General features: G+C 43.7%; 1 protein-coding gene and 1 pseudogene across 3 annotated transcripts; one reads left to right on the top strand and one right to left on the bottom strand.

Moving 5' to 3' along the window:
- Nucleotides 1-13,234: 13,234 nt before the first annotated feature.
- Nucleotides 13,235-22,927, bottom strand: TMEM128 (transmembrane protein 128). 3 transcript variants are annotated; one of them, XM_059066355.2, is made up of 5 exons: nucleotides 22,788-22,927; nucleotides 20,683-20,824; nucleotides 17,350-17,508; nucleotides 15,146-15,254; nucleotides 13,235-13,890 (listed from the first exon to the last, which is right to left on the bottom strand). In XM_059066355.2, exons 1-4 carry the CDS (start codon nucleotides 22,882-22,884, stop codon nucleotides 15,155-15,157), a joined length of 498 nt encoding a protein of 165 aa, XP_058922338.1. In that variant the 5' UTR covers nucleotides 22,885-22,927; the 3' UTR covers nucleotides 13,235-13,890; nucleotides 15,146-15,154. The 3 variants fall into 3 exon arrangements, with proteins under 3 accessions (XP_058922338.1, XP_066892489.1, XP_066892488.1); XM_067036388.1 differs by having other exon boundaries at nucleotides 13,235-14,290; XM_067036387.1 differs by having other exon boundaries at nucleotides 13,235-14,847.
- Nucleotides 17,637-17,934, top strand: LOC131758789 (transmembrane protein 126A pseudogene; annotated as a pseudogene).
- Nucleotides 22,928-22,946: the final 19 nt, after the last annotated feature.

Here is a 22,946-nt window from a genome sequence, read left to right on the forward strand (position 1 = left end):
AAGTGAATCAGCTATACATATACATATATCCCCATATCTCCTCCCTCTTGTGTCTCCCTCCCACCCTCCCTATCCCACCACCTGTACACTTTTTTTTTTTTTTTTTTTTTTGTAGTATGCGGGCCTCACTGTTGTGGCCTCTCCCATTGCGGAGCACAGGCTCCGGACGCGCAGGCTCAGCGGCCATGGCTCACGGGCCCAGCCGCTCCGCGGCACGTGGGATCTTCCCGGACCGGGGCACGAACCCGTGTCCCCTGCATCGGCAGGCAGATTCTCAATCACTGCGCCACCAGGGAAGCCCCACCTGTACACTTTTGATAGGAGTAAGCGCTGGCCAGGTGACATGGGGCAGGGGAGAGGAGGGCGTTCCAGAGAGAGGATGAAGCACGTGCACAGAAATGAGCGTGAAAAGGCAGGTGGGGACCAGGAAACGTGTTCATTGGTATGAAGCTTAGAGTATGCCCTTCAGCTGGGTGTCCCCAGAGTCAAGCTAGGTGGGTGCTCAGTAAATAAACCGAAGAGTTAATGAATGCACAAGTGGATGGAGGCTGTGTGAATGAGTAAGTGAAGTGTCATCTTCTCATCAGATCAATGGGAGATGGGCCTCGGGATGTGTTTCCCCCTCAGTGCTCTAGCCCCTGACCTTGCTTCGTTTTCCTTCTTAGCACACAGTGTTACCTGGAATGTGTGTATATCTGGGGCCTGTCACTCCCACTGTAATGAAAGCTCTATGAGAAGGATGAGGCCTGTCTTGTCCACTGCAGTATTTCCAACATGTAGAAGAGTGGTGCCTGGCACATAGTAGGTACGCAATGAATATGTTCAATTGTGTTCCCCCAAAAGATGTTGAAGCACCTGTGAATGGGACCTTCTTTGGAAAGAAGGTCTTTGCAAATGATCAAGTTGAGGTCATTAGTGTGGGTCCCAATCCAATATGACTGCATCTTTATAAAAAAAAGGAAATTTGAAGATAGACACATACAGAGGGAAGAGGATGTAAAGATATAGAAAGAATGTCACCTGCAAGCCAAGGATTATCTGAGACTACCAGAAACTAGGAGGGGCCTGGAACAGCTTTTTCCCTCCCAGCCCCCAGAAGTAACCAACCCCTCTAACACCTTGATCTTGGACTTCTAGTCTTGAGAATTGTGAGATTATAAATTTCTGTTGCTTAAGCCATCCAGCGTGGTCTTTGTTAGGGCAGCCCCAGGAAACTAAGACACCCAGCTTATTCCTTCTGTGGTCCCCTGGGGACCTGTTCACTTCTCCAACCATCTATTTCCCCCATGGCATAATCTATTTTTTTAACTGTCTTTCCTACTCTGAGCTCCCTAAAGGCAAGAACTACATCTGGTTCATTCTGTTTTCTAAACCCAGCATGTGTTTCTTTCTTTTTATCTATTGAAAAATGGGTCGTAAGCACCTCTCATGTGCCAGGTATGGAACCAGGCCTGGGGCCAACAAGACGAAACCCACAGTTTATGCTAAATGGCACGGGAACCTGGGAGAGAGAGAGCTTAGTGTCTGACAGGTGGCCAGGGCTCCGTGAGTGCCCCAGAGTCCCATAGAAACCACCTCTGCTTTTATTTCACTCTACAAGTTTACAAAGCACATTCACATCTGTTATCTCTTTTGCATACGTCAGCTCAAGTCAACATGAATGTAGAGGGAAAGGCAGCACCAAGTGGTGGTTAGGGGGATGAGCTCCAAAGCCAGGCTGCGAGGTTTGATTCCTGTCTCCATCACTTCCTGCTGTGTGACCCTGCATGAGTTACTAAGACTCACTGTGCCTCAATTTCCTCATCAGTAAAAGGGACCTCTTGATAGTAACCACTCTTACAAGTTTCTATGAGGACAAAATGAGTTGATACATATGAAGCACGTTGGAAGGTGCCCGTCAAATACAATGCACCTAAGACCCTTTGTTATTTATGGAGCACCTACTACATGTCAGACCCTGAGCTGACGCTGTGTGGCAGAGGCTGCCAACTGTCCATTAAACACATGCTCCCCTTCCGGAGCATAGAGCTGTCACAGGGAAGTGTCTGCCCAGCCAGGGACTCAATTCCCAGTGCAGCTTGCATCTAAGTGGACCAAATGACTAAGTTCTGGACAGTGGGGTGCGGACAGAAGTGACACACACATCCGGGGCCCTAGCCCATGAAAAACCCCTATACAATCCTCCATTTTCTCCTCCCCCAACCCCCCCGCCACCAGCCAGATGTGGACACCAACACCCAGGGCAACCTTGGAGCCTCGTGCTGAAGACGGCGGAGCCTGTCAGCCTGAGCCCCCAGTGGCTGGTGAAGCACATTCTCCCTGCTGAAACTGGACCTTACATGAGTGAGACATGAGCTTCTATTGTGCTAAGCCACTGCAATTTGGAAAGGTATCTGCTACAGCAGCTAGCATGACCCTTAACTCACTTAGAATACAAAGATAGATAACACACAATCCCCATCAGAAAATCAGATGGGACTCCCTGGTCTGGGCTACCTCGATTCTTTTTAATAAGCAATGAAATGTAAGTTTCTGGACACCAAAGAGAGAAACTAAAGTCTGTCCCCTTTCCTCTCTATTCAAGACAATGGGAAAAACTGATTGAGAGATTTACCCACGTGCTTTCTGCCTTCTGCGGATGACATTAAACACAGACCTTTTTCAAAGGTCTGAACTGCACAGGAACCTCAATGTCTTCTGATTGATCCCAGCTCAGCAGTGGGCAGACATGGGGGTGTGAGAAATGGTGGGCTCTGATGGCATCCAGGCCCCTGGCTTTCACCTCTGGAGCACGTTACTCCACCCACATTCCACGGTGAGAGCTGGTCGGTCGCAGGGCTCACCTAGTTGTAAGGGGCTGGGAATGCCTTGACCAGGCAGCTGCTCTCCTGTGACAATTCATCGCCTCTTGGATGATACTGAGAAACGCTGCCCTGAAACACGGGCTCCCCAGTTTCAATGAGGATGACAGAATCCCCAGAGGGGCAGAGGCCAACCAGACGTGCTTAACTGCCACAGATAACACGGGCACAGTTACTCTGATCAGCTACAGGACCCGAGTGCCAATTAGAAGATTTTGTCCCCACTTGTGTTTGCTGGTGGCTACATAATCCCAGAGTTTCTAAGAATAAGAGAGGTGAGCAGTGTATTAGCTTCCTGGGGCGCTGTAACAAAGTACCACCAAGTGGGCTCCTTAACAGAAATTTCTTGGCTCACAGTTCTGGAGCCTGGCATCTGGAAATCAAGGTGTCGGCAGGGACAGGCTCTCTCTGAGGGCTCTAAGGAGGAGCCTTCCTTGCCTATTCTAGCTGCTGGTGGCTGCCGGCAATCCTTGGCGTTCCTTTGCTTACAGTTGCATAACTCCAATCTATATCTCTGTCATCACATGGCCATCTTCCCTCTGTCTGCGTCTGTCTCTTCTCCTCTTTCATAAGGACACCAGTCATATTGGATTAAGGGCCAACCCTCCTCCAGTATGATCTCGTCTTAACTTACATGGTAATTACATCTGCAAAGACCTTATTCCCTCCTCCAGTATGATCTCGTCTTAACTTACATGGTAATTACATCTGCAAAGACCTTATTTCCAAATAAGGTCACATTCAGAGATATCAGGGGTTAGGACTTCAACATAACTTTTGGGAGGCGCAATTCAGCCTACAACAGGCAGCCTATTAAAGCATTATTGGATCTATGTAACTGGAAAATCTCTAGAGAAGGTAAATAGGGACCTATCTTGAATCATTATGTGAGACAGTCAAAAACTCTCAATTCCCACACCTGAGCCAGTTCACAGACCTGGAACCCTTGAGTGAAGAGGGAGCTGGTCTCCTCGAGAAGAAGCTCTGGAACACTGCCACAAATATACTGGGGATCTTCCTGCAAGGCTCCACAAAAGGACATACAGCATTCCAGCAAGGTGGTCATTCGCTGGGGAGAGCTCCAAACCACGTCTCCTTTTCTTAACCCTTTCTTTTGCAATAATATTAGCTTTACAGAAGAGTTGCAAAGATAGTATAGACTTTCCTTTTTACCCTTCCCCCAGCTTCCCCTAATACCTTACACATCATGGTACCCTTGTCAAAATGAAGAAATTAACACCGATGTAAAACCATTAACGAAACTACAGGCTTTATTCGAACTTAGCTGCTTTTCCCACTGTCATTTTTTCCTACACATATCTTTTGGAAAACACTAGATATGGGCTCTGAGTGGATGCTAAGTCCTGAGGATTGGTGGGGTCCATGGTCATTTCTTTTGCTGGGAAATAAATTCCCTGATCAGAAGCCAAGAATATCCTGACAATTTTAAGAATCTCCCTCACTGTATAGATGGGAAAGCTAGCAGAAGCATCATGGGAAGTAAAGGCAAATACATCTTCAGAATATGTGTCTTATCCAGGAAGGACAAGTCTCCACTCCCTCCATGACAGAAGGGGCATCATATAATCAAACACCCACCAGGCAGGTCTCCCCAGGGAAAGGTGCCACATCAGCAGCTCAGCATTGATCTCTGCTCTCGGCATCTGTTCCATTGTGACATAATAAACTACCCAACTTAGTAGTAAATAACAACAATCATTTTGCTGGATTTTGTGGGTCAGAATTTGCAGAGGACACAGCAGGAATTGTTTTTTCTCTGGTCTACAATGTCTTAGGTCCCTCCCTGGGAAGACCTGAACAGCTGGGGGTGATTCAATGGCCAGGGCTGGAATCATTTAAAGGTTTCCTCACTCACATTCTGGTGCTTGGAACAGGTTAACCCAAAGGCTGGGCTCAGCTGGGACTCTCGACCAGAGCACCTCGACGTGGCTTCTTTATGTGTGGCCTGAACCTCTCACAGCGCTGCATCTGGGCTTTGAAAGGGAGCATACCAGGAGGGAACATCTGGCAAGCAAGCATTCCAAGGGAACTAGCAAAAGCTGTATGGCCTTTATGACCTAGCCTGAGAAGCCACACAGCATCATTTACGGCATTCTATGTTGGTGAAAGCTGTCATAAGCCCACCCAGATTCAAGGGAAGGGGATAAAGATTTCCCCCCCCTCAATGGAAGACGTTTCCAAAATGTTATTTTTTCAGATCATCACAGCAGGTTCTGCACTCAGCACTCTGTTAACCACATCAGTCTTGGAGAGATTTCTGTGTTGCTGAGCACATGCATGGCCTCCATCCCTGCCACCGTGTACCTTGTACCTGGGCCTGTAGAGCAAGCACTGGGGTGGCCAGGCCACGAGGCTGACGGACTCCCACAGAACAGCCATTTCATCCCGCTCCTCTGTAGGGGACGCCGCTGGTGAGCATTCACATGAGATGCAAATTTTCATACCCTGAATCCATTCTGAGAGGTCCATCCACACACTTTTCCCCCAAACTTCCTTATAACCAATCTTCAGATTTTATTTCCAAGTCACTGAATATTAGCAACCATCCATGAGTTCATGTATAGTTGTACTCTGGACGTCTCTCTAAATCCAGACAAAGTGAACAACCCTATGTACCACTCAACACTCTGCCCACTGGGAAGATTTTTCTTTTCCACCCTTCCCTTCAGGGATCCCTTTGGGTGGGGCTGTAATGCTGCAGCTGTCCACATGGTTGGACATCATATCATGATGGTTGGTGCTGTCATATGACATAGAGCCACCTGTAAACTAAGTCTGAGCTTTTTCTCATCAGTCATGAAAAAAACCCCATGAGACCATAGGTGTGAATTAAAGGAAAGGAGACAATGCAGGAGGAGTGGTTTCAAAGGAACCTGAGCCACCTGTGCATGCAACTTATTCATGGTTTTCAACCCTGCTCAAGTTCAAGTCTTCTACATCACTCCTACTCAACAATATATCACTGCTGGGCATGCCCAACCGTGCGGTTTGGTGGGTCAGATGACTCCAGTCCATGCAATAGATGGACATTCAGTCTCTACCAGGGCCTAGTAGCAAGTGAGAAGTTATTTCTCAAAAGGGAAATAATTATCTACAGAAGAAGGTATGGATTTGCTCTAAAATCCTTGTGGTCTGTGCTGTGACCCTCCTAGTGGTTTGTGCTAGTCTCCAGCATAAGACCACTATTTGCCACAGACACTTCAAGTGCCACTGGCTTTGTGGGGTTATAAGATCCAAGTGGGAGAACGTGTGCACTACAGCCTGGAGATGCTTCCGAGCCTTCTCTTGCTCCAACACCCACTCAAAATGGGCAGCCTCCTGAGTTCCTCAGTAAATAGGTCAAAGTAACACACTTAGATGTAGTCTATGCTGCCTCCAACGTCTAGAAATCCCTATAAGTATTTGCCTCTTTTTTAATGGGAGGAAGTACAAGGAGCAGCATCTTGTCTTTCATCTTGGAGGTGATATGCCAACACGTTCAAGATCATTGAACCCCCAGAGACTTCACCAAAGTTATAGCCTCCTGAATTTTAGCAGGTTTTCTCGTCCACCCTGTTTCAGATAAGACATCTAAAGTACTGGCTGCTTCCTGCTCATCAGATCCAATGACTGTAGATCATCAGTGTAGTGGCCCAGTATGATATTGTATAGAATGTCAGATAATCCAGTTCTGTATTATGGGAGATAACAAGAGTCAGGTAGCTCTGAGGCAAGGCTGTGAAGGTGCACTGTTAGACCTGCCTGGGAAAAGCAAAAATGGTACAGCCTCCACTATTATGGGATCCTATCATTCCAGCTGCTCCTAGGTAGACCAGTTCTATAACAGCATTCCTGCCTCAGCATGGCCTACAGAGGACAATCACTGTTGACCAACTCAATGAAGCCTGTCCCTTCTTATTGGCATATTTCTTATCTCCATGGTCAACGGGCCTCTGGGGTCCTCCAAAGATCAGCTGGTAGGTTTTCTAATCTTACATGGTAGACCCATTTGGGCACGCCCACTTCCCTGAGTCCGTTGATCCCTTACCCCACAATGTGTCACGGCGATCCTGGCATCTCTACTTTGCTTAATGTGGGCCATGACTTTTTCCAAGTCTCCAAGAACCATAACAGCAGTGGGTTAGAACCAGCTCTTCAAGCCCTTGCCAGGGTGTTGAATCCTGTTTCAAAAGGGAGCACCCACACTGACAAACTCTCCCTAAAGCAATGTTACAGTCTGCTTTTAATCCAGCACCACCATGATTTACTCCCAGGCACAGGCTCCTGAAGTATTTGTCAGTATATGTTATTCAGGTCCTGAAGCACCTTTGCCATGTGACCCCTCTCTCTACTTAGCAGGCCAGCACATTCCCCAGTAAGGCTATGCAAGCATTTGATCCAGAATAATGGATGGGTGGCCAAGAGGGACATGGGGACAAATCTGGAGGAGAGCAAGCATTGCTTTGTAAGATTCCTACTGCCTCTGGGGCCTCAGCATGGTCTTTAAGCAAGGAGTGGCTCTATCACCCGGTAAGGAGGAGGTGGCCCTTCTGTAGGTCCAGAAGGTTCTGAGGAATCTAGGAGTGCAAGGTTCTCAGTGCATTTCACCAGTTATCCCCTTCCCAATTCTCAAATTCCTGCTCCTTCCCTATCAGGGCTCTGACCCTGGTGGATATTTTCCTAAACTGAGAATCCAGCCTTCTCTGCTACTCTGCCACTCTCACAATTCAGTTCTGTGCTGATCCTTAGCTATATCTACCCTCTAGCTCCAGGAGGTACAGATTTCTTTAAACGCTACCAAGAAGCTCTTCTGGGACTTCCCTGGTGGTCCAGTGGTTAAGAATCTGCCTTCTAATGCAGGGGATGCAGGTTCGATCCCTGGTCAGGGAACTAAGATCCCACACGCCATGGGGCAACTAAGCCCACACACCGCAACTACTGAGCCTAGGCGCTACAACTAGAGAGCCCACGTGCCGCAACGGAAGATCCCTCGTGCCACAACTAAGACCTGACACAGCCATAAATAAATAAATAACTTTTTTTTTTTTTTTAAAGCAGCAATTCTTCTACTTCTCACTCTCTGAGACTTGTTCTAGTGGAAGAATCACAGGCTTCCACTAAAAAAAGGATGATACAGAGGGCAGAATAGAGACCAGAAGGTAGAGCCTAAAGCTTTGCACAGTCCTAAAGAGCAGCACTGGTCCCTAATCAAGAGAGGGAGACATATGCCCAGCTGGCTTTCAGAATTTTTAGGGAACAGAGGCCACGTGCCTTGTTACCCCTCTTTGAACTGGAAAGTTATTACAAGCACCCTATGTCTATTTCACCCAGTATGTTTGGTGTGTAACTGGCAGGTAACTTACCTTTAAAGGTGTGCAGACTGAGAGGACCTGATGAGGCACCTTTTATTGATTTAGATGATGAGATCCGGGAGCTCAAGCCTGAACCTGATGCTGCAGTGTGATGAAACTTCAGTGATTCCTGGGAGATAACTGACTTTTGCATGTGGAAGGAATCTGGACAATTTATGAACAGAGATTAGACGTGGCAATTTTCACTTTTTTTTTTAATTGAAGTATAGCTGATTTACAATGTTACTTTCTATTGTACAGCAAAGTGCATCTCATATATATATATATATATATATATATATATATATAAAATTCTTTTTCATATTCTTTTCCATTATGGTTTATACAAGATATTGAATACAGCTCCTTGTGCTATACAGTAGGACTTTGTTGTTTATCTATTTTACATATAGTAGTGTGTACCTGTTAATCCCAAACTCCTAATTTATTCCTCCCCCATTCCCATTACCCTTTGGTAACTGTATGTTTGTTTTCTATGTCTGTGTCTGTTTCTGTTTTATAAATAAGTTCATTTGTATCATATTTTAGATTCCACACGTAAGTGATATCATATGACATTGATATTTGTCTTTTTCTGTCTGCCTTCTTCACTTAGTATGATAATCTCTAGGTCCATCCATGTTGCTGCAAACGGCATTATCTCATTCTTTTTTATGGCTGAGCAGTATTCCATTGTATTTATACACATCTTCTTTACCCATTCATCTGCTGATGGACATTTAGGTTGCTTCCATGACTTGGCTGTTGTGAACACTTCTGCTATGAGCACTGGGGTGCATGTATCTTTTAGAATTCAAGTTTTCTCAGGATATATGCCCAGGAGTGGCATTGCTGGATCATATGGCAACTCTATTTTTAGTTTTTTAAGGAAACTCCCTACTGCTCTCCGCTGTGACTGCTAGACTATGGCAATTTTAAATCACGACCTCCAAATTTTTTGGTACTCCTCCTTCAGGATGGGGCAAAGCCATGTCCCCTCCCCCTTAAATAGGGGATCTGTTGACTGCTTGACCAGTAGCATAGGATGGAAGTGACACTCAGCTTCTGAGCCCACGCTTTAAGCAGTAGCTTCCATTTCCTGTCTCTAGGAACACCGTGGCAGGTGGAGTAATGGCCCCAAAGATGTCCACACCCTACTCCCTGGAACCTATAAATATGTTGTGTTCCCTGGTAAAAGGAACACTGAAATGAAGTAAGGATTTTAAAACACGGAGATGATGTTGGGTCACCCAGGTGGGTGGGCCCAATATATTCACACGGACCCTTAGGAGTGAAGGCGGCAGCAGAAGACTGGGTCAGAGCAACGTGGCAAGGGAAGAAGAGGCAGGAGAATTTCAAAGTATAAGAGGGATGTGTTGACCCACTGTCCTAGGCTTTGAAGGTGGAGGAAGAAGGCTACACAAGCAAGAAACACACGTGGCTGGCATCTCCAAGCTGGGAACGGCCCTCAGCTGCCAGCCAGCTGGGAAATGGGGATCTCAGTCCTTCAGCTGCAAGGGACTGAATTCTGCCAACGGCCTGAAAGAACAAGGATGTGGATTGTCCCCCAAGAGCCTCCACAAAAGGGATGCAGCCCTGCCGAGACCCATATTAGACTTCTAACCAAGGAACCGTGAGATAATCAATTTCTGTCATTTTTAGCGCTATTGGTGGCAATCTGTTACAGAAGCAACAGAAAACTAATGTAAAAGCTCACTCTTGAATTCCAGCTACTATGTCATGAGGACACCCAAGCTGCCCATGGAGAGGTCCAGGTGGAGTGAAATTGGTGGCCAGCACCATCTCACCAAGATGTTCCCACGAGGGAACCACCTTGGAAGTGGGCCATCCAGTCCCAGTTGAGTCACCCGCATGCATAACAAGCTGTTCCTATCAATTCCTGCTCAAATTTCAGATTCCTGAGCAAAATAAGGGGTGGTGGTTGTCCTAAGGCACTTAGTTTTGGCGTGGTTTGTTATGCAGTGATAGGTGATAACCGGAACATACAGACAGACGCACATGGAAGTCAGCCCAGGGTATGAGAAGGAATCCCAGGTTTTGTGGCGGCACCATGACAGGGGTGGAGGGATTACGAGGAGTCCTGCTGGTCCTGAGAGAGAGTGAGGATCAGGCTGAGGGCTGGGCGTGTGAGAGCAAGGGAAGCAGTGAGCTGAATGAACTCCAGGGTCCACTCCTACCCCTCAGTGTGGGCTGGGGAGGGACCAAGTTCCTGACATCCTTTTGGACTCTACTTTTATACATCAAGGAACATTACACACACTCTTTTGCGTACATACGTCCTAATAGAATTTTTTTTAATGAGGAACACAATTGGATATCATGAGCCTGGAGAATTCTTCGGTGGAGTTTTGCTGTAAAGGGGACCCAAAAAGTGGTTAATGACTGGAGAAGCGTGAGGGAGCCCTATCTTGGGTGTTTGTTTGAAGATGGTAAATAGTACAACACATTTGTATGTGGATAGGAATGATGCATCTCAAGGCATTATGAATATACCCAAAGTGAGGTATAATAACGTTTGCCAAAGCTACAGCTCTACTAAAAGCTAGTTGCTCACATTGCTTTAGAAATAAAATAGCTACACATTACATTTCTGCCGAATTGGGAAAATCCCATTCCTCAACTTCAGAACTGAATCTGAGAGACTTAGAAGAGATCTTTGTGGCCTTTTTAGGAATAATTTACTCTTCTGTTCAACTACCAATCTTCCCTTGACCCGGAGCCTGCAATTTGTCTTTCAAATTAGTCCTTAGTGTATGGGAAATATTCCTGATTATTTATTTTTATTAATTCTATGTAAACATTTCTTAAAATCTACCAAGCTCTTTCCCACCTCAAGAAACACTGAGCTGAATCAAAGTCTTTAAAATATTTTTAAGTGAAGGGCAGTTATCCTAACTGCCCTTCTAATAACCCCTATTACCTGGGACATCTAATAACCCCTATTACCTGGGACCACCCCACCCCACCGCCCCAAATGATTCTACTTATAAAGATGCGGCTCTTAGCTTTTCCCTCGATTCCTTTCCAATGTATTTCTCTTTTGCTTAAGCATAGCCAGAGACCTTTTCTTGTTGCTGTTGAATAAAACCAAAGAACCCTGAGACAGCCAGGATGTTAAATGCTATTCAGTCTCCTAGAAAGACCATTGCCTCCCAAGCTAGGTCCCAGACACAGATTTGGAGGGAGCCTCAATCTGGTTTTTACCCTAGGGAGCTAAGTTCGATTCTGCTATCTCTGTGTTCCCTGACAATTTGAACGTTCTAGCTTCTGCAGGGACATCTCTGCCCAAAGTGATTGGAACAGGATAGTTCTGGAACGAGGCCGCACGTTAGAATCACCTGGAAGACTCTTCACAAGACAGCCATGTCACCAGCTGCAATGGGAACCTCTGAGCAGCAGGCCTGAGGCAACCAGTGTGCAACCCGAGTGGAAGACTCGGTCTTGACACTTGGGACCATCAGTCAGGGACATTTTTAAGAGGACACACTTGCTTCTACCATATCCTTGACTTTCACGATTAACATTCACAACTGTTAATTCAGTTATTTATTACTATTCTGAGTGGATGCTCCTCCCACAGGCTTGTTTAGAAGCAGCAACAACACTGTTTGACACAGTTTTTATTTAATAATTATAACAAGGGCTTCCCTGGTGGTGCGGTGGTTGAGAATCTGCCGGCCGATGCAGCAGACACGGATTCGAGCCCTGGTCTGGGACGATCCCACATGCTGCGGAGCAACTGGGCCCGTGAGCCACAACTACTGAGCCTGCGCGTCTGGAGCCCGTGCTCCGCAACGAGAGGCCGCGATAGTGAGAGGCCCGCGCACCGCGATGAAGAGTGGCCCCCGCTCGCCGCAACTACAGAAAGCCCTCGCACAGCCAAAAATAAATAAATAAATAAATTTATTTTAGAGAATAATAATAATTATTATAACAATAGGAAAAGACCCACAAAAAATCTGCACAGCACTTATTTAATGGGCACAGGGACCAGGCATGACGCTGTTTATTTACACAAATTTATTCAGATGTCTCTTTGTAACAGGATCATCTCCTTACCACCCTAGCTATACCACAGTATCAGCCCTTGGCTAACTGGGTTCTAATGACTGTATTACACAGAAAACCCCAGGCTTAGGTTTCTATCCAAGTATCAACAGTAAAACTACTTTGCAAGAAAAGAAAAATGGAAGGAAGGTAGGGAGGGAAGGAAGAATTTCTTGCAGAGTCTGGCCAAAGACTCTGTGGGAGTTGTCACGGGGGTACGTCCCTTGCCCCCACCCAAGTTCCCTCCGGAGGGTCTGAATCAGTGCTCTCTCTAATCCTACTTCCTGGGTTTGCAACCTCAGCCTTGCACTGGACCCTCACATCACTGACTGACTTGGCCACCTGATTCTGACCTTCACCTGACTTTGCTACTTACTTTAAATGACTCTCTCTACACACCCTCACATGCATATGTACACAAACTGAGCTTGATTCTGTTTACCGATCATACCTGCCTCTTCCCATTCCTGCTCTTTGATCTACTTTGTCTTTCATTCCCTCTCCATTACCATTTATTGAGTGAGCACCTACTGTGTTCCAGGCACTGTAGCAGGTATTTCATAAACATTATTCTTATCACCTGCAACCCAACAACAGATATTGTTCCTGCCTCACAGCTGGAGAAAGATTAACTGCTACTCAAGGTCAAGATTAACTACTACTGCAGGGTGTGATCCCAGCCAGACACAAGTGTTGACTGAAACATATCATCACCTGAAGTCCCTTGGGGATGGGGAGTGCAGAAACCAACATAAGGTACTTAAAATGTCACAATGCTTACGATGTTTAGGTTTAATGTAAACATATTTGCATTTGAAAGTGCAAATACTGTCTTCCACTGGTCTTTGAAAAGCAGAGTAACCTTCTCTAAAAAGAAGCCTTATTTCTATAATGAAAGTGCTAATAGCTGAAGAGAGAAACAATTCCATAGTTTGTATTAACAAAACCCACAAGAATGTTATAGAAATACTTTATTTAAATATTAAGAAAAAAATTACACGTACTTAACATGATTAAAAGTTCATATGTTAAACAAATGCTAAAACCCCAGTAATTTACACAGTGATAAAATCTTAAGTGATGGGAAAACACAAAATCCTTTCAACTGGTCCTCCTCCTAACAAAACTATTATAAAAATGGTATTATACAGGAATTGCTGAAGTTGGGTTAAAGGCACATGACACTATCATTCCTTTATATACACAGCCAGTCATCTCATACACTGAACTGCTCCCCCTTAAATGGAAGAGTGAACAACTTCTCTACACTATCGGTAGTACATTATGCATCTCTACTGAAAATTCATTTAAATTTTTACACCAACAGTTTCTCCAATGATCCAAACAGATTAACACTGCAAATTAGTTATTTCTGTCTTGAATAGAATATTTCTACTCTGAATCTGAAAATTTCGATAATGAGTTTAGGAATATGCAAATGAAATATAATTTATTCTGATTTCAACTACAGAGCTATAAAGTTACAATTCTTCCAAGGAAACCATTCACTTCATAGATGCAAAAACACACTGTAGCTTTTCCATTATGTCTGCGGTGCTTTCAGCTAGCAGGATATTAATCATTCACTTTAAACTGACATGCCCTTACACCTGAAAGAAAACCCAAGCGAGACATTCTATCTCAGGCTGTTGGATTTAACATTAAAAAGCACAGTTCAATCTCTCTGCCTACAACACTCTCTGGCTCTCTGTTACCAATTATAAGTTGATGTCGGCAGTAAGTCAAAAGCTCCTGAACACGTGGAAAAACTCAATACTGAACAGCCAGTGATTCAAAGGAGACAGGGTCAGATGAGGGAATGCTCTTGTGGCGACAGGTCAACAGGGACAGAAGACGTACCGTGAGAGTCCAAACGGTCCTAGACACAGCACAACGTGTGGAGGGGACTCTGCACATCAGCATGTGTGTGCTAGCAGCTATTTTCAGACTAGCAACAATGAGAGGACATCCATTTCTTCTTTACCTGGTTATAGGGACTTTCCTTTAAAACTCCAAAGGGAAAACACGCTGTGAGCTGAAATATCAGTTTTCTTTTGCACCCCAATAATTGAGTGCATTAACTTTTTCTTCTCTGGGCCTCAATTTTCCAAGTTTACTCCTCTGGGTCTCAGTTTTCAAGTTTCCTCCTCTGGGTCTCAGTTTTCAAGTTTACAAGTAAGTAAACTGACATATGGAGTAGATTTTCTCCAAGTTCTAACATGAAGAGAGGGACCGTCTGTCTTTTTCACCATGTCCCTAAGCATGTACAGTGAGTACTCTGAACACATACTTATTCAATAAATGAGTTACCTGACAATTAGCAAATAGACTCCTTTGTGAAGGCAGCAGGCCCAGGGACACAGTGGTCTCTGGGGAAGCAGAAATTCTATAATAACATGGAAGGAAAAGGCTGATGTGCCATCCATCAGATTTTTATGAGGCAGCCAGGACAGTCAGAAAACAGATTTTTCTTCTCAACTGGGTAAAATTGCCCATTCTTCCCACATTCCCGTTAACTAAGAACGAGCTAGCCAACAGTCATCTGTAGAGAAGAAGATGGAAGTCTACTGCAATAGAAAATGGATCAATGTGTGAACTTATCCATATTAGAAGATGCAAATACTCTCTTCATGAGATCTTGGAAGGTCAGGGTGCCTTCTCTAAAAAGTAGTCACTTAGAACTAAATTATGCAAATGGGAAGGGATCACAGTCCCTTCTACCTCAGAGTTCAGTGGATGAACAGCTCTCGTGTAAACATGACTGAAATAATTTACTAGTCCGTTATTGCTATGTCCACTGAAAATTACCATGAAAGACTTTTTCAAATGCATTCATTATTAGAAATACCATTCCAGAAATCTTACCTTTAGAAATCATCCAAGGAGTGAGATCAACATTACAACCCCCATAAACTGGGTAAACAACAGCAGTGGAGTGAAAAATGACCACACATGCCATAAAGCAACATTGAAGCTGAAAAGAAAAGGACAAAATAGCCACGCAGTTCACAACTATAGCTATACTTTATATAACTATATTCTACTGTAGAATCTAGATTTAAAGGACTCACTTTTACCCAGTTTGGGAAAGTTCATTGAGCCAGTAACTTTCTATAAATAAATCATGTTTCTCAGATATGAGATTTAGCCAATATCAGAAATATCACAATTTCTTCACCAAGTACTCAGAACTGGAATCACTAAAGCTCCTCTAAGGAGAGCTGGCCTGGCTTAACAGAGACTTCAGTCTCTTAACATTAGTATCTGTAAAAGAACACGAAATAAAATGACTACAGCCTGCTTTTACGATCTCACACAGTACCAAACTATAATGGTAAAAAAAAAAAAAAAAAAAAAAAGACGGTTAAAGTATTTTTGTTAGAAACAGAATGAAAAAGTCATCATTTATAAGCTGCTATTAAACTTTCCATTGAGAAAAACACTATTCCTGTCACCAAGGTAAGAGTAACACACTTTCTAAGTGCAATGATTTTTATGAACTGAATTTTTAAGAGAAGTTAATAAAGGAAAATTATAGTCAATTAAACAAGTGTTTCAGATAGTTAATGACTAACATAATATTTTGAGAAGTAGAAATTTAAGTAGCTATAATCCTACTGTTCTAAAAAATACAGTAACATTTCTGGGGGTGACGTTAGCCTTAAAAGGAATTGTAAAATAAGACAACTGTCTACACTCGTCACCGAAGGGTTAATAAAACACTGCATCACAAAGCAACATATGTCAAACACCCATAAACTACAACTACAGAAAATACATAATAGAAAAAAATACATTTAAACTGAATATGTACAAAGGTGTGTGGTCTTCCCCAAATTAAAATGCAATTAATATAAAGAGAGGAAAAAAACCTAAAAGGCCATACACAATGTTCAGTGTAGTTTTCTCTCTGGTTGGCAGGATCATGGGATTTACTTCCTTTGTGTTTTTCTGTAATTTACAGATTTTTCTTTAATGAGCAAGTTATAAAACACTTTTATAAACATAAAAAAAACTTTTCATTGAGAACCTCTTAGCTTATGAAAAATGATGTTAATTGTGGCATTATTTATAACAGCCAAAGAATAAAAAAAAAAACAGGGAGCTGTTTAAATAAATCATGATATGTCCATGCAGTGATAATGATGTAACTGTTAAAAAGAATGAGACACATCTATATGCACTGGTATGGAAGAATTCCAAACTCAATTTAAAAGAAAAAAAAGATCACTCTGGAAAACAGTTTGGCACTATTTACTAGAGTTGGAGGTATGCATACCCGATAAGCCAACGATTTCCCTTCTAGAGATGTATATATATGTATGCATATACATATACATAGAACAGAAACACGCACAGACACACAAGACATACACAAGAATGTTCTTAACAGTATCACTCATAATAACCCCAAACTGGAAACAATCCAAATGCTATCGACAGCAGAACAGATAAACTGGGATTTGGTTATAAGATGGAATGCTGAACAGCAATGAAAACAAGCAACTGTTATGCACAGTATGGATGAATCATACATAATGTTGCATGTAAACAGTCAAATGTAAAAGAATACATACTATACGAACTCATTTCTATAAGAGATGCAAAAGAAAGCAATTACCATGAAGGTGGGGACTGTGTTTACCTGCGGGCAGAAATGAAGGTAGAGTGACTGGGAGGGGGCATGGAAGGGGTTAGGGGGGCCGGCACAGATCTTTCTCTTGACCTCGTTAGGGTTTACACGAAGGCTCACTGCATGATAAATGATAATTCAGCTGTACATTTTAGAGTCTTCCACTATTCTGTCTGTATTATACTTCACAATGAAAATGATTTAAAAAGCAAAATGCTATATATATATATATATATATATATATATATATATATATATATATAGCATGTCACCATTTGTATTTTAAATAACTAAATATATAAGTAAAGAAAGATACTACTGAAAAGGGAATCAAGGAGACTGTTTTCCCATTATTCCCTTTTTTTTTCCCTCTTGAATTTTGTACCATGGACATCATTACCTGATCAAAAACATTTTTATTCCAAAGGTAACTTACCAAATTCCTGCTACAATAAAAGTAGCGGTTGTAATAGGAATCAACAATGGATACTTGATATCATAATCTTCAATTCCACAATACCATTCCAGATAGACTATGCAGTAAAATGCAATCGATAAGCTAACAAGCAACAAGGCACCGCCAAACAGAAACCAACTGTAGAGACAAAAATAATACCCTTCTATTATCCTCTTTTACATCCTCTGCAGTCTAATAGTAAATAATCTTTTTTGATACATCTTAAATGTGACATAGGCTCATATCGTTGCTGGCTTACAATACCAATGGCAGTTATCCCATTTTTGACAGTGCATGTATCTGACAAAGGTTTTGTAAGTTTACCTTTGAACACAGGTGATTTGAATTTTGAGTGCTGTCCCATAACACAGGGCCTACCAGCCAGGTATGACTCAGCCCGGCTACTAGAGAAAGGAAGCATCTTAACTTACTGAATCAGAATTTCTATGCCTATATTTAGAAAGATGTTATTTGCAATTTTGCTCCAGACTGTGTGCAGCATACCTTGGGTCTAGACAATATAAACTACTTATAAAGGCTCTTCAGATACCTGAAGCTGACTAGAAATTCAGTGATTGTTAGGCAAATATGTACACAAAAATAAAGTGGTTTAAAAAAAAAGTGCTAATTGACAGCACTTAACAAATCAGATATCTTAAAAGTTTTCATTAACAGACTAAATATTTCTAAGAAGAATATCAACTGGGAAAGGGGCCGAGGGACCCCCAGTTACTCAATCCCAGCTTGCAGAAAGTCTAGATCTAATAGGAGATGGGTAGGTAAAGATGAGAGTGAGACACATGAAAGGATGAAAAAGTAAGACTTTAAACACACACACACACACACACACACACACACACACACACACACTTTCATAAGCTAACCGACAAAAAAGGACGTTTTCTTTAAACATACAGGAAAGCTAGTGGCTTTCTGGTTGTTTCTGAAGTTTTGAGTGTGAGGGTAATAAAAGATTTCAACAGATACCATCAACTCCTCCAAGTTAAGCAGGGTTTCTTAAAATACTGAATATCTATTTGGAAGGAGTTGATTCATATCGCCTCTCGTAAAAGATTTCTAAATGAAACCCTCCTGTTCCTAGAATATCTCCAGTGGCTTTTTGCTCCTTCCAACTCCACACAAGACCTGGCTCAGTGTGGGTGAGAAAAAGCTCATCAGCCCCTTCCTTCCAGCCCCTGCTGGTCATGGGAGGAGGCCAGATTTGGAAAATCAGAGGAATGAACCCTTTTTGAGAAAGCAGAGGCAGCCTGCACAGACTGCCTCTGGGTAGCGCTCTCCCGCCACAGCTGCCCCAACTCCCCGCTGCTTACCGAGGCCTCAGCAAGAACGCAACACTACTCTACTCAAAGTCCTCAGCCTTCGGCCATGCGTTTCCGTCTCTTTTCCTCTAAGATGACACTTCTTTGTGGACAGGCCTATGACTCCCACTTTCTTTTCATGTCCCCCAGTCCTGGTCCAGAGGCTGAGTGCAGGCTGTCACACACCACCGGTGGGCTACTGGTTGCCACTACTACTGTGGGCGCCCCCAAACACCTCACAGTGTAGTGAGCTATTCCTTACCTCACCACCTCCTTTAACTGCTAAGAATACTTAGTATTCTCATACACAAGGAGACATAGGACACAAATGGATAAGTCCTCTCATCTCTCCTGAAACCTCAAAAAGGCCTACCTCCTGAGGTCGGGCTGGACTGGGTGCCCCTTTCTAGGTGCACTCACAGCATCTCGCGCATGCCCTCGTACAAGCAAACAGTACGCACCACGTGACTTACTCATCCATCACAGCCTAAAGTGAGCTGGTGGACTGAGAAACGTGCCTTGTTCATCACTGTCACCATAACTGGATACATCTCAGGCTCTCAAGAGATATCTCATGAATGAAGCAGCAGGTGCTACTGATGGTGTCTGAAACAACCATCCCTTCTTTTCCCAGCCCAAGTTCTAGACCAATTGAAAGACACAAAGAAACCAAAACCAAACTGATAAAGACCAACTGTCAGCTTTTTTACTGATAGAGCTACAAAAAGACAGCTTTGGTGAATGGTGACAACATGCTTCCTCACACTGAAACCCAGAAATAGACAGACTTACCCACTGGGTTTCAAGTCACAGTGAAAACCTAGAGACCTTCTCATGCCCGGGTCGCCCCATAAAACAAGGGTGCAGAAAAGCAGCCCAGAATCTGTGCTTCCAATGGGCAGCTGGCTCCCAAGAGGAAGAAGGTGCTGAGCTACATGTCTGGTTCTTCATCCCAAACCCTATCAGGAGGTCTAGCACCTCCCAGGGAAGAAGCCAGTGAGGGGAAGGGCCAGAAGATGGGAGTGTTTAGGGAAAGCTCCTGCTTGTGGAAATAAGGAACGGGAACAAGCTCTCTCCCTCCCATAGTTTACATAACACCCCCCCACACCCTGCCTGCTTTCCCCAGAGCACCTGCTCCCTCACTCTCCTCAGGCACCCCTCCTGCAGTCACTGCTCTTCCTGAGAGCCTCTGCGGGAGAGACTGTGTGTCCCCCAACCCCCAACTATATCACTGGATCGAACAGTCCAGTCTGCACCTTTCTAGCCCTGCTGGTACTTCCAAACAATTACACTTGCACTTTAAGCAAACCACCCCTCTCGATGCCAGCTCTGATGCTCACCAACACCTCTCCCTCTTTTTCTGTCATCTAGGGGCCTCCAGAACACTCTCTAATGTTCAGTGAGGACTCAGGAGTGTGACGAACAACCTTCCCCTCCATGTCAACTCCTAGATTATACTAAAGAGATTTCAATCCTCATGAACGATGGACTATTTGACATCCTGCCTCAAAGCTCCTGACTCCTCCCACCAGTGACCTCAACTCGAATTCAATCACAGCCTGAACATGTAGTTACCTTGTTGGCTGTAACTATTCTCTGAAAACGAGCTCTGCAACCCAATTCCCACCCACCACAATTCTCATTCCCTCCTCCAAGTGCTCGTGTACTTTATCTTCTTAAAGACCTTCAGTCATTCTCTCTGCATGGTTTACAAATGGATTAAGTCCTTCTTAAATTCACTAGTCCTCATCCTACAAAACATCTGTGCTGAAAAAGCCCACTGAAATAATTTCCAGGCTCACCCACTCTGCAGTACGTGCCCAGAACACACACTCTCTTTTTCAACTCTGCGTCACCAGCACCTCCAACACCATGCCCGGCAGAAAGTAGGTGCCTACTAAGCATTTGAAGAATTCGGCTCACAAAATGTGAAAAATAAAACACACGGGTTTAACTTACAAAGCAGTTAAACAGAAAAATAAAGTTTTCTTACCTACTGGTGTGAAAGTTTTCTTTAACGGTTTGAAAGAAATCAACATAATAGGTCACAGCAATGGATGCCAAAATCCAGAATCCAGAATGGATATTAAGTCTTGGAAGAGGTTTCTCCTTTTTCTCAACAGGTGTAGAGGTTTCTGCAAATAACAGAGAGTTCAACTTATGAACCATTAACTTCACAGGAAATATTATACTTTTTTTTTTTTTTTTTTGGCCACGCTGCGCCGCTTACAGGATCTTAGTTCCCCAGCCAGGGGCTGAACCTGCTCCCTCAGCAGTGAAAGCAGAGTCCTAACTACTGGACTGCCAGGGAATTCCCCTTTTCCTTTTTTTTTTTAAAATTATACCTATTTTAAGTCAAATAAAATAATTTCCTAGAGCTTTCTCACCAACACCTCTCCCTCTTTTTCTGTCATCTAGGGGCCTCCAGAACACTCTCCAATGTTCAGTGAGGACTCAGGAGTGTGATGAACAACCTTCCCCTCCATGTCAACTCCTAGATTATAATTGGTACTATAATGGGTGAGCGTACTCGTAGCAGTACACAAGGGCGTGTGTGCAGTCTTTCATCTCAGCTTTGCTTGTAATAGCGAACGACTGGAAACATCTAATTGTCCGTCAGCAGGGAGCTGGTTAAATACACTTGGCTGTTTATACATGACACAGCAGGCAGACTTTTATGTACCAATGTGGATGCTTCTCTCCCATTATAGTACCATTATAGTACCAATTTCTTCTGTAAAACCACCAAAATAGTTTTATATTTTTAGAAATAATTAATAGGAGCCTGCCATAAAACCTGTCTCATATAGTCAACTTTTTTGCTGCTAAATGAGTTTTGCAACCAAATTTATTTATATAGTCTTTTGGAAAGAATAATGCCATCTAGCAGTATAGGAATTTTAATGCTATGCTTCATATATAATCTAGGAAAGTGATTAGTCCTGTTAATTAAGAAAAATGCAAGTGGCAAACATTAGAACACAAAATGGACTTGATTTTCCAAAAACACTACTTACAACTACATATTTTAATTTTTTAAACAAACACAACCTTTTGGGGCAGCTCAAAAGTGGAAGGGCACACTGGAGGTCCAGTCCCAACATGGTACTGTCTTAGACAGGTGATGGACAAGTCAAACTCCTTCCATTTGAGACCCAATCTGAAAGAATGGGTCAAACGGGGTCTAACAAGTTCCCCATTGACTGACATGCCCTCTCTCTCAGTTCATGTGAGAACCACTAGTATGTAGCCAAGGTTCCCGAGCTTTTAGCTGACCATCAGAATTCCTGGGAAGCTTATTCATAATACAAATTCTGCGAGACACCCTCAAAATTTATAAACCAGCATGCTTGAGCATGATGTTTTCTGCGTTTACCTTTTTAAAGTAATAAATACACAAGATTTACAACATACAGGACAAAAAGATCTAAAGTGAAATCTCTCTTTCTCCTTAACCCCAGTTCCCCAGCCCCAAAGCAGCTACCAGTAATAACGTCTACTGAATTCTTGCATATTCTATGCATCTACAGGTAAACACACACCGCATGTTATCTGGTTTGAACACAAATGGTGGCATACCATACGTTGTTCTGCGCCTCCCTTTGAAAAGCATCCACATTGATACATAAAAGTCTGCCTGCTGTGTCATGTATAAACAGCCAAGTGTATTTAACCAGCCCCCTGCTGACGGACAATTAGATATATCCAGTCGTTCGCTATTACAAGCAAAGTTGAGATGAAAGACTTTGCACATACGCCCTTGTGTACTGCTACGAGTATGCTCCTCTGTTAGGTTCTTAGAAATACAATCTGTGGATATTTTTATTTTAATGGATAATGCCAAACAGGTGTTAAACCAGCTCTCCTGGGAATCCTGAAAACCAAGATGAGCAAGGCTACCTGATCTCTAAGGGTCTTCTTCTACGACACTATATACCCGACTTGCAAAACTACTTGGTAAGCCTTGAAAAAACGAAACCCGGTCCCTCCAGACTGGGTAGGGCTGCGAGAGGCCCGCGGGGCCGGCCGTGTCCGGCGCCTCGCCTCCGGGAACCTCGGCGCGACTCGGAGCGCGCTGGGGGGGGGGGGGTGCCTCACCCGGCCCGGCGTAGCCCTCGCGGTCCAGCTGCACCACCGGGTCCCGCGGGAACAGGTATCTCCGCCGGAGTCTCTCCCGAGCCTGTACAGCGTCCATCTTTGCACCGATCTTAGCACCGCCCTGAAACTGGGCGGTAGTGACGTCAAGCCCACCGGAAC

Source organism: Kogia breviceps, chromosome 6 (genome assembly GCF_026419965.1).
Source record: "Kogia breviceps isolate mKogBre1 chromosome 6, mKogBre1 haplotype 1, whole genome shotgun sequence".
In the NCBI taxonomy this organism is placed as follows: Eukaryota; Metazoa; Chordata; class Mammalia; order Artiodactyla; family Physeteridae; genus Kogia; species Kogia breviceps.

Coding starts and splice junctions, on each gene's coding strand:
- TMEM128 (XM_059066355.2), bottom strand. CDS start 22,884: ATGGACGCTGTACAGGCTCGGGAGAGACTCCGGCGGAGATACCTGTTC. Junction 17,509..20,682: donor GAAAACTTTCACACCAGTAG/GTAAGAAAACTT, acceptor TTGTCTCTACAG/TTGGTTTCTGTTTGGCGGTG. Junction 15,255..17,349: donor TTTATTGTAGCAGGAATTTG/GTAAGTTACCTT, acceptor TTTTCTTTTCAG/CTTCAATGTTGCTTTATGGC.